The sequence below is a fragment of the Nestor notabilis genome, unplaced genomic scaffold (genome assembly GCF_000696875.1).
Source record: "Nestor notabilis isolate BGI_N333 unplaced genomic scaffold, ASM69687v1 scaffold1485, whole genome shotgun sequence".
Classification (NCBI taxonomy): domain Eukaryota; kingdom Metazoa; phylum Chordata; class Aves; order Psittaciformes; family Psittacidae; genus Nestor; species Nestor notabilis.
This window is the reverse complement of record NW_009929614.1, coordinates 34,963-49,141: the sequence shown is the minus strand read 5'-3', so window position 1 is coordinate 49,141 and position 14,179 is coordinate 34,963. Positions and strand designations below refer to the sequence as shown.

Below are 14,179 nucleotides of genomic sequence, written 5' to 3'. Positions count from 1 at the left end.
TCCTGACCCAGGTGTAGGACCTTGCACTTACTAAGATAATCTGTACAATATCCTGTATACCTGTACAATATAATCTCTGGAATATCTTGCTCTCATAATTGTAGTTACTTGCAGTAACAGAAGAGCTAAAAAATGTACAGTGTTATATGTTATTCCTTTTAAGAAACCATCCCTAACAATCTCAATTTACACGTCTATGTTTTGTTAATTTTAAATTATTCTGTCCTTGACCACTTCAGAATGTGTTTTCCTACATTTAGTACTTTGTATTTTACTTAATGTTTTTCATTTCATCTTTTAATAGTAGCAACAATGTATTGTGTGGTTTTTTTCTTTTTTAATGAAATGACTCTAAGAATTTGTCTATTAAAGATATATTAATGCTCCTGAGCAAATGAGTTCCAAAGGTGCAGGAAACAGACTGCTTCCTTAGAGAATTATATTGGGTTCAGTGCTGTGTATGTGTAAGGGGAGTATGATGACACAGTAGCCATCAGTTTTATAATTCATTTGAATTCAACTATAGATGACTAAAAGTGTTTGCTCTCCAGTAGCATTCTTTTATCACTTTTGAGTAGCTACCTTTACTTTGTATTTCTTTGACAAATTAGGTGAAAATATGCAGTAATGTTGTGTATATACATGCATATATATATATATATGTGTATATGTGTGTATTTATTTCTTGATTGAAAAAGGGATTTGTCCCAAGGAGTAGTTTAGGGTTGTTTTCAATTTTAGAGATGCTAAAGTAATTGCTACTTGTTTGATGTATTTGGTAATCAAAAGTTTGGTTTTTTTTTTTTTTTTAAGAGAAATAGAAAAAGTAGTTTGTTATTTAGATGTAGTATTTTATGTGTTCTGTACCAAAAGAGTGGATGTATATTATAGAATAAAATTAACTGATCCTTTTTCTGACTGCAAAACTTATTTCCACAGAAAAAATGAAACACATCAATCTGTCATTTGCAGCTTGTGGTTTTCTGGGTATTTACCACTTGGGGGCAGCAGCTGCTTTTTACAAGCATGGTAAGAAGTTACTGAAAGATGTGAAAGCTTTTGCGGGAGCTTCTGCCGGATCACTGGCTGCCACTGTCTTATTAGCAGTACCAGAAAATATAGAGGTAAATTAATAAACTCGTAGGTATAGGACACGATAATTTTCAAGGCTATTTTTAATTTATCATCTAACATTAATTTTTTAAAAATGTTTTGGTTTTTGTTTTAATTCCTGTAAAGGAACAGGATTCGTATATATGTTTTTATAAACCAAATCTGTGACTAGTGGGCAAAAATGTTTATGAAGCAAGAAAGCCCCCTGTCATAAGTAATGTATGTTTTAGGCTATGTAAATATAAATTTAATGTGTGTGAATGTTCAGTTGTATGCAGCCAGATATACTTTAATATACCTAAATCCGTGTGCACTTAATCCCTGTGCATTACAAAGTTAATCATTGTGGTCTTGGCTAAAAGTAGATTTTTGTTACGCGAATGAATAGCACTATTCTTTCATCCTTTTGTGAAAGGAGATGAAAATGATAAATGGAGTGTATCTTCATAAAGTCAAAGAACACCACACACTGGCTCAATTTTTTTCTCTTCCCGTCGGTGCTCCATTAGACAGTGCAAGAAGTGGCTTGTGCACCTCCTTTAGACTCAGTACTATTCACAGTGTAACAGCAGTAGTCCCATTGTGTGCCAGGGAGGATTAATGATCACAGCATTTTGTTCTGATGTGCTGCATACACGTATGTTTGGGGTTTTTTCTCCATAGGTGCCACTCGTTTCTCACCGTGAATGTGGCATCATGTAGAGACAGCAAAGTTACATTTGATGACAACTCCACTACAGGTTCCATGGGAGAGCATTAGCTTGCATTTTTGTTTGGTTGGTTTTCCCTATAGGTTGTCCTCCAGAAGTACCTGTAGTGACTTGCAGAGAACTAGGCCTTGCCAAAATGCTAATATTTCTTCACTATTTTGAATTACAATAAACAGCATTAATGGGGGGGAGGGAAAGGCTGTTAGATTTTTGTCTATGTACACTTAGGTTTCAGTCCAGTGAGCATCAGGTAACTTTCTCCAGGCCTTGCTTATTACAGCTTTCACTGCATTTGATTCAAATAATAGTCCCTACTGATACCACACTTTGCCACTGATCTTTCTGTTTGTTTGTTGTTTGTTTCTTCTGGGATATGAACATAGCTTGCAGAGTTAGCTATACTTCTGTTGCTTTCATCAGTAAGTTATTTCCTGTCTTCTTTCCACCACCACACCAGGTGCATTCTTTACATGATTTGTTACTGGGCAAGTTCCATTATGTTGTGAAGAGAACCTTACTTGAATTCTGTTCAGATGTTAATAGCCTCTTACTAGTAGTTCAATTTCAAGTTTGCATTTGTTCCTAGCCTGGTCCAACTAACAAAAAATCTTTCTAAGTAAAAATATTAGAACAGGTTTTTTTAGTGATTTTTTTTTTTTTTAATGTTTGTTTTGTGCAAACTAAGCCTATATTACATTTCTTCCTAATTCTCATGGAATTTAAGTAAAGGCAGTGTTGTATACTGAATAGAATTAACTTTTCATATCAGGATAATTATATTAGTACATTCCTGAGTTAAAATATTTTATATCCACATCTTACATCACTTAATTTTTCTTTTTTTTTTTTCTTCTCTCTCCAGAGATGGCTATGTTAGACAAACTATAATTAGGACTTTCTCCGTCCTCTCCTAGTCTCAAAGCTCTAAAACAACCTTTTCTTATCTTGGAGAGAATTTTACTATTCAGGATTTCTTGTTTTGGCTGTTGCTGTTCTAATATGACAGTTTGCAAACGTTTTTCTGTCGTATTTTGGATTTTTGTCACTGTTGAAAAAGCATGGAACTTGCGAATTTTAGGGAGCCTTCTGAAGTTATAGATAAGTATGTATTTATTTCAAAAGTACCTTGATCATGTTTAGTGTCAAGTTTGCTTAACTCATTACAAGTAGTTACAATTTCCAAACCTGTTCTCAGTCACTGTTTTAAATTTAATGTATTTTTTTAAAGCTTCTAGCACTAAAACTGTAAACAGTCCATAGCTGTAAGAAGTTGTCCCTTTTGGCAGCAAGAATTGAGAGTCTAGGTATGGTTTGTTCTCAGTACTTGTAATATGGAAAGTAGTTTTCTGTCATTCACCTAGGTTTGCATTCATCCAGCTCCCTGTTACTCCATCACTTTATTAAAGCATCTTAGGTTTAAAGATAGTAGTTCTGAGGTGCTTCTCTGTAGGATTTTGTTTCCTCTGTATTTGGAGAGACTCTCCAAATGTCTGAATGTGCCTCTTTCCAGCTGACTGACTACAAAAGCCTAACTCCCTAATGTAGATTAAATTTAATACTTTGTGCATATAACTAAGTTTATATATTGGTATATGTATTTGAATTGGCCTGGAACTGGCAATGGCAAGTACCTCAGGGGTAAAGGTGCAAATCTAACTTATGTGAAATGAATTTGCGCAGATCTTTACAATGATTGTTCTTTTAAGAGGTATGGACCTTTTAATGAACTTTTTTGATACATTTATTCAAAGGCCATGTGGAGTAAGTGGATCCAAGAACTACTTTCCTGTCTTTCGTGAGTGCTCTGTCATACAAGTGATGTAACAAAGTTAAACTGCTTCAGTCAGCTTACTCCTGATCTCATATTAATCCTCACCCAAACTCTTCCCTGGTTTTCCTTCCATTAAATCCTGTACACTTCTCAGTAGGACACACTTCCCGCCCCCCACTCATGTTAGTCATTTATTTTGTTACTAGCAACATATTTGTCCTTCATGCAGGCAGGTAATAAGCCAGGAACCAAAATCTGTGTATAGACAGATCTTTTACTCTCTAAATGTGGTTATATGTGTGAATATGGGTATAATGTATTTATTGAGTACCAATATCAGAAATCTGCATAAGATTGGATTTAGAGTTTTTTTTCCCCCCAAATCATAAGAGAAGTCTTCATGAAAGGATAAAAAAAGAAAAACAAATACTGAATAGTGAGTCTTAAGCATTCTGAATCATAATCTACTGTTTCAGAATCTTATTGCTGAAAAATAAATGCTACCAATTCCTTTACTCTCACTTTGGAGTTCTTACAGCTCACACTTCAAGCTGTTTTTCTGCAGTCACTAATGTTAGGCATTTCAGCTTGTATAAAAGAGGTTTTCTGTGCAGTGGCATCTATTGTCTGGTTTTCTGCAATGCCTTTTCTTCCTATGTCATCATCCATCACAGTATTCCATTCATTAAGTACTTCCATAGTATTGTATTCAATAAATGTGTATTTGTTAGTAGCACGATTTTTGCATTAGTGAGAAGAAATTGTAATAATTGTAATATTTTACATGCTTATAGGCATCTTGTGTCTGGCTTTAGTACTGGAGTAGTCTTTAAAATAAAAGGTGGCTTCGCACTTGGAATATAAATGACCATTCTCATAATGGCATGGTTCAGAGAACTGACTATTTAGCAGTGGTAACGTATAGAAAAATAACCTTTACCTTTCTTTGATTGTTAAGGTTGTAATCTTATGAGGGATTATTATTAGTAGTATTAGTGTTACCATTATTTTTATTTGGGATCTTGTTTTCTTACAAAATAGTTCTTATAAAAGGATCAACATTTTGTTATGCATATATTATTACAAACTAAGCACATAAAGGAAAATATTTCAGTCTGATCTTACAGCTCTCTCTTGATCAAAGCTTTAGCTGCTAGTATGTTTTAGATACCACAGTTGGACATAATTCCCATAACTAAAACATCCTTAATAGTGAATATTTTTAATTTCTAGCAAAGTAAGCAGTTTGCCTATGGATTTGCAGAGGAAGTTAGAAAATTGGACTTCGGTGCTGTAACGCCTGGTTATGATTTTATGAAGACACTTAGGTACCTATCTTAATGCATCTGTAAGATCATTTATGTGTGAAGCTTTCTAAATAAAAATGGAAAGTATGCACATTTTTTCTATACTGTGGGGTGCTCAGCACTTTCTTTCACACCTAACACATTTGCAAGGTTTTAAAATGATGATGATGAGTAATGTTAAGCATTTTCGTTACTCTAGGGAAGGCATAGAGTCTATTCTTCCTCCTAATGTTCATGAGATAGCTGAGAACCGGCTTTACGTGTCAGTCACTAATACCAGAAACGGGGAAAATCACTTGGTTTCAAATTTTGCCTCCAGGGAGGACCTCATTAAGGTAATCATGTTAAATATTGCTGCTTTAAAAAAAACGCTTCAGTTTGTTCAAGACTTGGGAGAATGTTGTTAGCTGTACAATAAATCACTGCTTTACTCAAATAATTACACTATCAATGGTCCTACAACCATAACATAAACAATGGAAGCAGAATTCAATCCTACAGTTTCACAAATTTTGCTAGAATTTATTTTGGTGTGTGTGTTTCTTTAATGTTTTTAAAGTGCTACCTTGTAGCAACAGGGTAACTAATGGTTACAGTAGATGAGAATAAAAGAGACAATCTCAAAATTTTGTAACAATTTGCTGAGTCTTTTTGCATCTCTTACTTCATTGACACCATTTATACTGTATTTCATTACAAAAGAAAGTGAAGGAAAGAAAGTTAAAAAAAAATAAAATCCAGCACTTTCTATGGGTTTTTGTAGGGAACAGATGTAATGTTAAGTACCATATATAAACTGTATTTTAACTGTCACTGGAAAGCCTATCTTTTACTGCTTGTCTCTTCTTTTGGATGTCACTTTTAAAATCTGAATCAGGATTGTATACATAAGCTGATAGGAAATGGTAGGAGGAATTCAGATGCATGTAAAGCAAATGTTCTTTCTAGTAATTGATTATATCTTAGTGGAGGTTATCATAAGATATAGCAGAATAAAAGAGGAAATAGAATAAGAAGGAATTCCTTCTTTCCCTACCCTTGTGGATGCTTAGAGTAGATAAGATTTTCTTTATTATTAACACTTAAAGAAAAGAGATCATACTCATTAACAAAATCTCAATGTATGTAAATGTATGCATTGTAAAACTAATGTGTTGACGGATTACTGCTATATTATTTAATATGGATACGCATGTATGAAAATATGTATTGGTTCAGAATTACTTTTTTGCCTTTTCTTCACTTTTTTTTTTTCTTTATCCTTTCTCATTTATTTTCTCTAGGTTCTGCTAGCAAGTAGTTTTGTACCAGTATATGCAGGAATTAAGCCAGTGGAATATAAAGGAGAGGTAATTTTTCATTAAGTTTAACTACCAACTTTTTTTCTTTTTGTGAAAGAGCAGTCTTCATTTATGATGCAATTATTTGATCTTAAGGGAAGACAACTGCAGTAGTGTATTTTTTAGAATAGTTTCTGTTGATACTGTAGATTAACACCATGAAAAAGGTGACATGAGTTTGCTCATGTGTTGTTTCAAAAATTGTGGGTGCTGAGACTGAAATGGTCTGTGTGCATGAAGCTGTTTCCTAAAAGTAATGTCTTAGTAAAGATGCTTCTCATGACAAGCTCTCTTGCCAACTCTAAAATGCTTTTTGCAATTTAAAGGACCACCGATCTGCTTTTCTGTTTAATGGAAGGAATGACAAGGAAGGTCTTGGCAGATTGAACACTGCTGGAGTATGTGTGTTTATTTACATGTGGTGTTCTAATGTTCTGTACAGAATTACATGGTTACCAGATACTTTCAAATCTCTTACCTCTGGAGAAGCATTAAAGAATAAACTTCTTTCTGTTCTTGATTTATCTTCAAGAACACTTCTGTCTTTCTTACATAAATATATTAATACTTCAAGAATAATTTTGATTGTTTAGTATGTTTGTAATAACTAGAAGCATGTAAATAGCCATTTCTTTCTTTCTGAGAAATACTACATGATACTTTTCCCTTTACTTCCTCATAAGTATCCAAATGATGTCTTTAGAACATCTATAACCCTCACAGCAACCCTAAAAAAAAAAACAAACCCCAAAACATCAAAACAAAAAAAAAACAAAAAAAAACCAACCCAACCCCCAAAAAAAGTCCAAACAAACAACCTACAAAACAATATGTGTTTGTCTGTAGCAAGAAGGAATTGGAGTTCATTATGTCAAAAAGCTTGCCAGGTTTAGAATTATGTATGCAGCAATACATACCAGCTAAAATGTTTGAAGGATATAAATCAATATTTCCTGACAACTTGAGTTAGAGACTGCTTGCAGCTTCCCAGGATCTGGAAATTTTGATGATTGGAGTCTTTATATGTTGCTTGTGCAGTTTGATGGGCATGCATGGATGTTTAGGTTCATTCTGCCATTAGTTAAAGGGAAGAAATGTCATTGTTAAATTTCTTGTGTTGTTCTTTCAGTAAAGAAATTGCAGAGTTGCTTCAGAGTTTTGTCCAAAGCTTATTTAAAACTCATTTGATTGGATGAGCTCTGCTATTATGATTTGCAGGGGTATTGTAGTATTTACTGAAACACCTGCAGCTTCTTCTTCTTCCTAGTGGACAGTTCTGATTCCTACCTAACTTAATTCTGTGCATTCAAAAGTGAAATCAATGCATGTTTTTCACAGAACTGGTTATTCTGTAACTTAAAAGCTTGTTGTCATTCCCAAAGCTTCTTACTACTCTCCTTAAGTGAGATTCAGAAAAGGCAGTTTCTGGGAATGAGGTTGCTTTCATTTATTGTTACTTGTTGGAAGTGATTAGTTCTGCATGTCTGCACTGACTTTTCTCATACTCTGTAAAACGGTGCAGTTGTGGTTTGTGGCTTCCATTCTCTTAGTCCACAGCACTTGGAGCAGGGTGAGAACAAAAACCCCGGGATCTCTCTTGCAATAGGATTTCCTTGGTTTGGAATAGTTGGTAATGAGTTTATGTGGGTGGGTAATAGAGGCCCTAAAGTATTCAGTGCAGAGCCAGATATGTGACATGTAGCCTCATGATGCAGATATTGTAAGCACTGAAATCAGTAAGATGGATTGAATATTGATGTGACTCTGTGAGGCCATCTGTCATATTAACATATTTCAAGTTTCATGGAAGCTGTACTGTAACAGACCAATGTTCTGTCTCTCTGCATTTACACTAGTTTCAAGTATTAAATTCCTTAGGCCATGTGTTCCAGGGCAGCATGGAGTCTACAGGCCTTATATGTGCTTCAGAACAGTTAATATGCATCTTCTCTGTGCTGTATATGTCACGTGCGTACATATCTCTAGGTCATCTGGGAGTATTTTTAAAATGTATTTCAGTATGGTATTCTAGGTACATGATGCATGATAAGTAAGGGAGTATGGTGCACTTTTGCTGGAATAGTATCAGAAAATAGACAGATCTGTTCCTAGCCTGTCCCTACAGCCTGTGGAGAATGAACCCTAGGATAAACTGTTCATAGCCATTTTTTGTTTAGGAAGAACACTTTTTGGAAAGCATTTGGCTCACGCTGAAATGGAATTTGGCTGTGGTCCCTGTAAAGATCAGGCTTGTGCCCCTGGACTGCCTTTAGAACCACAAAATATCACAGAATCCTAATATGCTTTGGGTTGGAAGGGACCTTAAAGATCATCTAGTTCCAAGCTCCCTGCCATGGTCAGGGACAGCTCCCACTAGACCATGTTACTCAAAGCCACATCCAGCCTGGCCTTGAACAGTTCCAGGGATGGAGCAGCTACAGCTTCTCTGGGCAACCTGTCTAGTGTCTCACCACCCTCATAGTGAGGAATTTCTTCCTAATATCTCGTGTAAATCTGCCCTCTTTCAGTTTAAAGCTGTTACCCCTTGTCCTATCAGTACTTGCTCATATAAAAAGTCCCTCTCCAGATTAATTGTAGCTAAAGCTACTGGAAAGCTGCTCTAAGGTTTCCCCTGAGCCTTCTCTTCTTCAGGCCGAACAACCCCAACTCTCTCAGCCTGCCTGCAAGGAAAGGTGCTCCAGCCCTTTGATCTTCATGGCCCTCCTCTGGGCTTGCTTGAGCAGGTCCATGTCTCTCTTGTGTTGGGGGCCCCAGAGCTGAATCCAGTACTGCAAGTGGGGTCTCACAAAAGTGGAAAAGAGTAGGAGAATAACCTTCCTCAACCTGCTGGTCACACTCCTTTTGATGCGGCCCATGACACGTTTGGCTTTCTGGGCTGCAAGCATACGCTGCCATCTCACGTTGAGCTTCTTGTCAACAAGTATCCCCAAATCTTTCATACGTGGGGCTCTGCAAGGAATCAGTTGGTTGCTTTTGTTTTTCTTCCTCATTCTTTCCTATACTCAACTTCTTTAGCAGACTTGTTATCTGCTCCCCCTTATGTGCCATAGTTGTTCAGCTCTTTTCCACCTTTACCTTCCACTTTCCAGCTGTTGCTGTCTTCTGTTGTGCATGTAAGAACACAAGAGGTTCTGGGAGAAGAAGAGAGGAGTCATGTTTGGTTTAGCTTCTACAGTCACTTTACTTGAACATACAGGTTGTCCAGCTCCTAGTTTGAATCAGAGTAATGTTTTAGAGGAGTAGACATTATCTGTTATGTTTCATGTGTAATATTATGATCTGATATTTTCATGTATGTGTTGCAAACAATACTGCCTAGGGCATTTTCTTATTAGATTAACAAGCCTTATCAGAAGCTTGATAAATATATTACATATTTACACATGTCAAATGCTCATTGATGAAACAGTCTGTGTGTAGTTTGTCAGTTTTTTGATTTTTATGTCTTATACTCAAGTTATTCATGGTATTCAGAGAAGGAATCTTATAAGTTTTCTTGAGGGTGGGATGGAGGAGGGACAGGAAGAATGAAGTATTCAGTTATGATCATACTGTATCTACTAAGGTTACTTTTAAAATATTTCTGTTTCCCAGCAGAATTGGGTCGATGGTGGCATTACCAATGGCCTTCCTATATTGCCTTTTGGAAGAACTGTGACAATTTCTCCTTTCAGTGGTCGTTTAGATATCTGTCCACAAGATAAAGGACGTGTGGATCTTTATATTAAATATGCAAAACAAGATATAATGGTGAGTTGCTTGTTTGTGAAATAAATTCAGAAGAAGAAAATGTTCTTGTGCTATGCTTATTTTTAAGTGTCCGTTTTGTGCCTATATATCATGAGTAATATTTTGGCATTTTGTGCATTGCAGATGGAGGGTAAACTTTTTCTTAAATGCAAGGGAAGGAAATTGTAGAATAAAGAAGATAGGAAAACACTGGTTTAGTACAAAATTGAGCAAATTATCACAGGCTATTAAATGTAAATAATCTAGGCTTGCTTTAAGTATCATCTGTCTTTGTCTAGGTAGGGTATTTATAGGGAAAAAAAATGAATAAATAAAGACTTCTTTAGAATACCTCAGAGAGGGAAACACCAGAACAGCCCTTCATGCTTATTGAAATCAACTGCTCTAACTGACTTTGAAATACAAGTTTAAGTTGTACATTTGAAATGATGTGTAATGACTTGTCACCTTATTGCTCAGGAAAGCTTGTGAACATTTGTCACCACAGTGCTTTTATACTGAAATATAGGCTAAGACCGATTTTATGCCCTCCTTTTCATCATTGACATTTCTGTCTTTGCAAGCTTCTTCTCACAAACTTTAACCACAGTATTGCTTCCTTTGGCAAGATGAAAGAAAAAGCATTGAATAGCGGTAGACCTATCTGTCGTCAAAATTCCATTAGAAAGAAAAATAAAGATTAACAGTAATTGGTACATTTTTTTTTCCTTTTTGGTTTCTTTTAGACAGTTCTTACTGTGTTTTCTTAATGTGAGTAAAATTAGTATTATGTTATACCAAAATGGAGCAATTTCTGAGTTTTTATAATGTTTCACAGAGATTTAAAGCATGACAATACTTGGTAAATGATCATAAAGTATGAGATTATTGATTTCATGTATTGAAATTACACGCAATCGCTTACTGTTTTTTTCTTAGTCATGATTTGTACCTAAAATCTAGTGCATCTGGAGGAAGAAACATGAGCTTGTGATGAGATTCTTTTAGAGACAGAAAATTAATTGCAGATTTTCATTGGTTCTGCAGGTGCAGACTTCTGCAGAAACTTGGGCAACATTTTAAACTGTTCCATTTGGAGCACCTTTAGCTTTTAGAGCTGTAAAAATGTTCACTAAGAATTTTTTTTTATTTTTTTTTCAGCGATGTAATCTACTTAAAATGAAGAGTTGTGTATTTTCATTTCTCTATACTGGAATGTACACAGTTTTGTGTCTCCTCACACCTCCTCCATCTATTAGTGTCAGAATTTGCATAATTGCTTACTTCAAATAGTGAAGATTATTTTGATATTGTTTTGGAAAATTGTGCATAATAGTCTGCAGCTAAAGTATTAATAAATTAAGTGAACATTAGTTTTAATTTTCTTGTAAACAGTAATGTCTGTACTTAAGAACAAAGTTATGAAATCTTCTTACACCATCAAAGTGACCACTTGAGATGATGGGTAATTCTTAATTTGTTGCTAATACAAGCTACATTTATACACATATGTTAAACATTGCCTGGGAATGTTCCCAAGAGTGTGGTTGTTTGCACTAGTAAGCTGTCAAAATATTTCCTTGCACAAGTTTAGCATGTGCCAGGACCACTCTGCCAGACACTTCTGGGAATGATTCCAAAGTCAAAATGTTTCAGAAACTTTGAGCAGTTTTACAGGCATACAGTCTGTCTTGGATGCTGTGAGTTTACTAGTGTATATGGAGACCTTTAGTGCCAGTTTGTCTTGGTGCTCAGCAGTATATCTGGACATGGTTAATTTGCTAGCATAGTCATAGCCATGCTGGACTTTGGTTTTTACATATGCTACATGAAACAGATGACAGAACAGATAGCAACATAGTCAAGTCTAGATAAGTTGCTTTAATAAACTAATTTATAACTTCTCACTCTGTTGCAGCTGTCTCTGGCCAACCTAGTAAGACTTAATCAAGCTTTTTTCCCACCAAACCAGGAGAAAATGGAATCGTTGTACCAAAATGGATTTGATGATGCTGTTCATTTTTTAATGAAAGAAAACTGGTTTGAGTAGATGGAATGCAGAAAATTAACAAAACCTGATGGCTGTCAAAACAGTTCCTACAGAACCTCAGGGATTGCTGTCCCAAATCCCGTTTGTGAAAATAAAAAATCACAATGGCACTGCTTCTGATTCTGCTGAGAAAGTATCAGTTGCATTCCAAAGATCTGTGTAAACGTGTCAGAACGGGGAATTGTACTTGCCTGGTAGTTGTCTTGTTTTGAAGAGATTCAAGCTTGGATCCATTTTGCTTCATCTGAGGACTTGAGTGTGGGAAAGCCTTTTTCAGTGTTATTTCAGAGACAAATCAACATTGTACCGTGAAAAATTACAATCTATATTGTTCACTTGATGTAATAGTTGCGCATGCTAATTACATGCTTGCAGTATTGCTGATCCAGTACATACTTTTTGCAATGTTCTAAAGGACTTGAACGCTTAGCACTAGCCAGAAGAAATAAAACACTTGCACTTTAACTCTGTATATTTTTTAACATTAAAAGTTATTTCCTTTTTCAGTGAATGTGGTCTTCTAAAATTTGAAATACTAGTTGAAATTTATAACAGAAGTGTGATGTTCGAACATAAAAAATCTTGTAAAAAAGAGTCTAAGAAATTGTTATTTATTATGTTTTCTTCCTCTGCTAAAATTGAATAAATATATTTTCTTGAAGCTTTTGTCAAGAGTTCATTTATAAATTTCTTTGAATGCTGTAACAATCCGATTATCTGAAAAAGAAAACCTCCCAACCAAGCCCTTATATTGGAGTGAACCGATTCAGCAAGTAATGAACTCAGACTCATATATCTTGTTTACCATTCACCTTGCAAGTTCAGGATTTTCAGTCTTAATGCCTTAATGCTAAAATCCACAACTGTTTATTTAAAAGCAAACTGTTTGCTTTTTAAGTGTGCTTTTTAAGTTTATTTCTTAATACCTAAAGAGATTGAATTAAACATGTATGAAATTACAGAATTCCTCCAAAAGAAAATCTGTGGAGTTGAGAAATAAGATTACAAAAAGAAAATCTGTTAGAGTTGTTTGAAAGCCTCTTCAGCACATAACCACTGTATTTATATGTAGATTGCGTCAGATTAGGATTCATGTGGTGGGTACCAAATCCTTTTGTTACTGTTTTTGATAATGAAAAAATAAGGAAAAAACCCCAACACTGATACAAAGAACCTTCATTTCACTTTAGAACAGCAAATCTTTCTCACAGCATGAGGGTCTTTATATGGTGAAAACACTGTAGCTTGCATGATTTCCAGATATGTAGGACAGCATTTTCCATGTAAAACTGAAATAAGGTACCTTTGTGCTACCAAGGTACCTGTGCCTGGCTCACTTGCATACTCATTTATACAGAGGATAATGTTCAGCATGAATAAAAATATGAAATAATACTGTTAAGAAATTCTCTTCTTTCACACTGATCTGCTATGGTCTGTGTCTCTGATTCAATGGTAATACCTGTTTTGACATTCTGGTGGAGACTTGAAACAGCTCTTTTCACTTTGTGTTCTGGAGGCTTGGAGCTACTGACTGGCTTTCAGGAACAGTGTCTATCTTCTGACCTGTTTCCTTTCTGAGCAATAATGGCACCATACATATTTAGTGAGCCTGTACAAAGCTTGTTTATCTGGATGTAGGTTTTTAATACATGCTTTTAAAGGAGAAGGTTATTAAATGCAAAGTTCATTTGTTGTTGATGCATGTAGCTTTTCAGCTTTGACACTTGTCATAGTTTGCAATGCTCGTTAACCCATAAAAATCTGACTTTTTTCAGCATATATTAATGTCATCCACAAGAACATAAGCCCTATCGTGTTTACTGAGCCGTAAGAGCCACAGGTAATGTTGTGTGCTTCAGAAATTGACCTTCATAAGTTTATAATAGGATGATACAAGGTGTTTCAGGAATAAAATCATATTAACGCAGACAGTGGAAGTGTTCACTATGGTAAAGTGGTTTTTTTTTTTTTTAGTGTTGGAGCATGAAAGTTCAATGAGAACAAAATATTCAGTCACAGCACTGGTGTACAGATTGGCTACTGTTGCACACATAGCAAGACTTCAGATTTCTCAGTTACCACTTGTTTATAAATGTGTTTTGATTGTGTATGACCTACCCAAAGCCTATTTTCTC

General features: G+C 35.3%; 1 protein-coding gene across 1 annotated transcript; it reads left to right on the top strand.

Moving 5' to 3' along the window:
- Positions 1-944: 944 nt before the first annotated feature.
- On the top strand, positions 945-12,305 carry PNPLA4 (patatin-like phospholipase domain containing 4). Its single transcript, XM_010015049.1, has 6 exons — positions 945-1,124; positions 4,828-4,922; positions 5,101-5,236; positions 6,185-6,250; positions 9,860-10,012; positions 11,910-12,305. Exons 1-6 carry the CDS (start codon positions 945-947, stop codon positions 12,039-12,041), a joined length of 762 nt encoding a protein of 253 aa, XP_010013351.1. The 3' UTR covers positions 12,042-12,305.
- Positions 12,306-14,179: the final 1,874 nt, after the last annotated feature.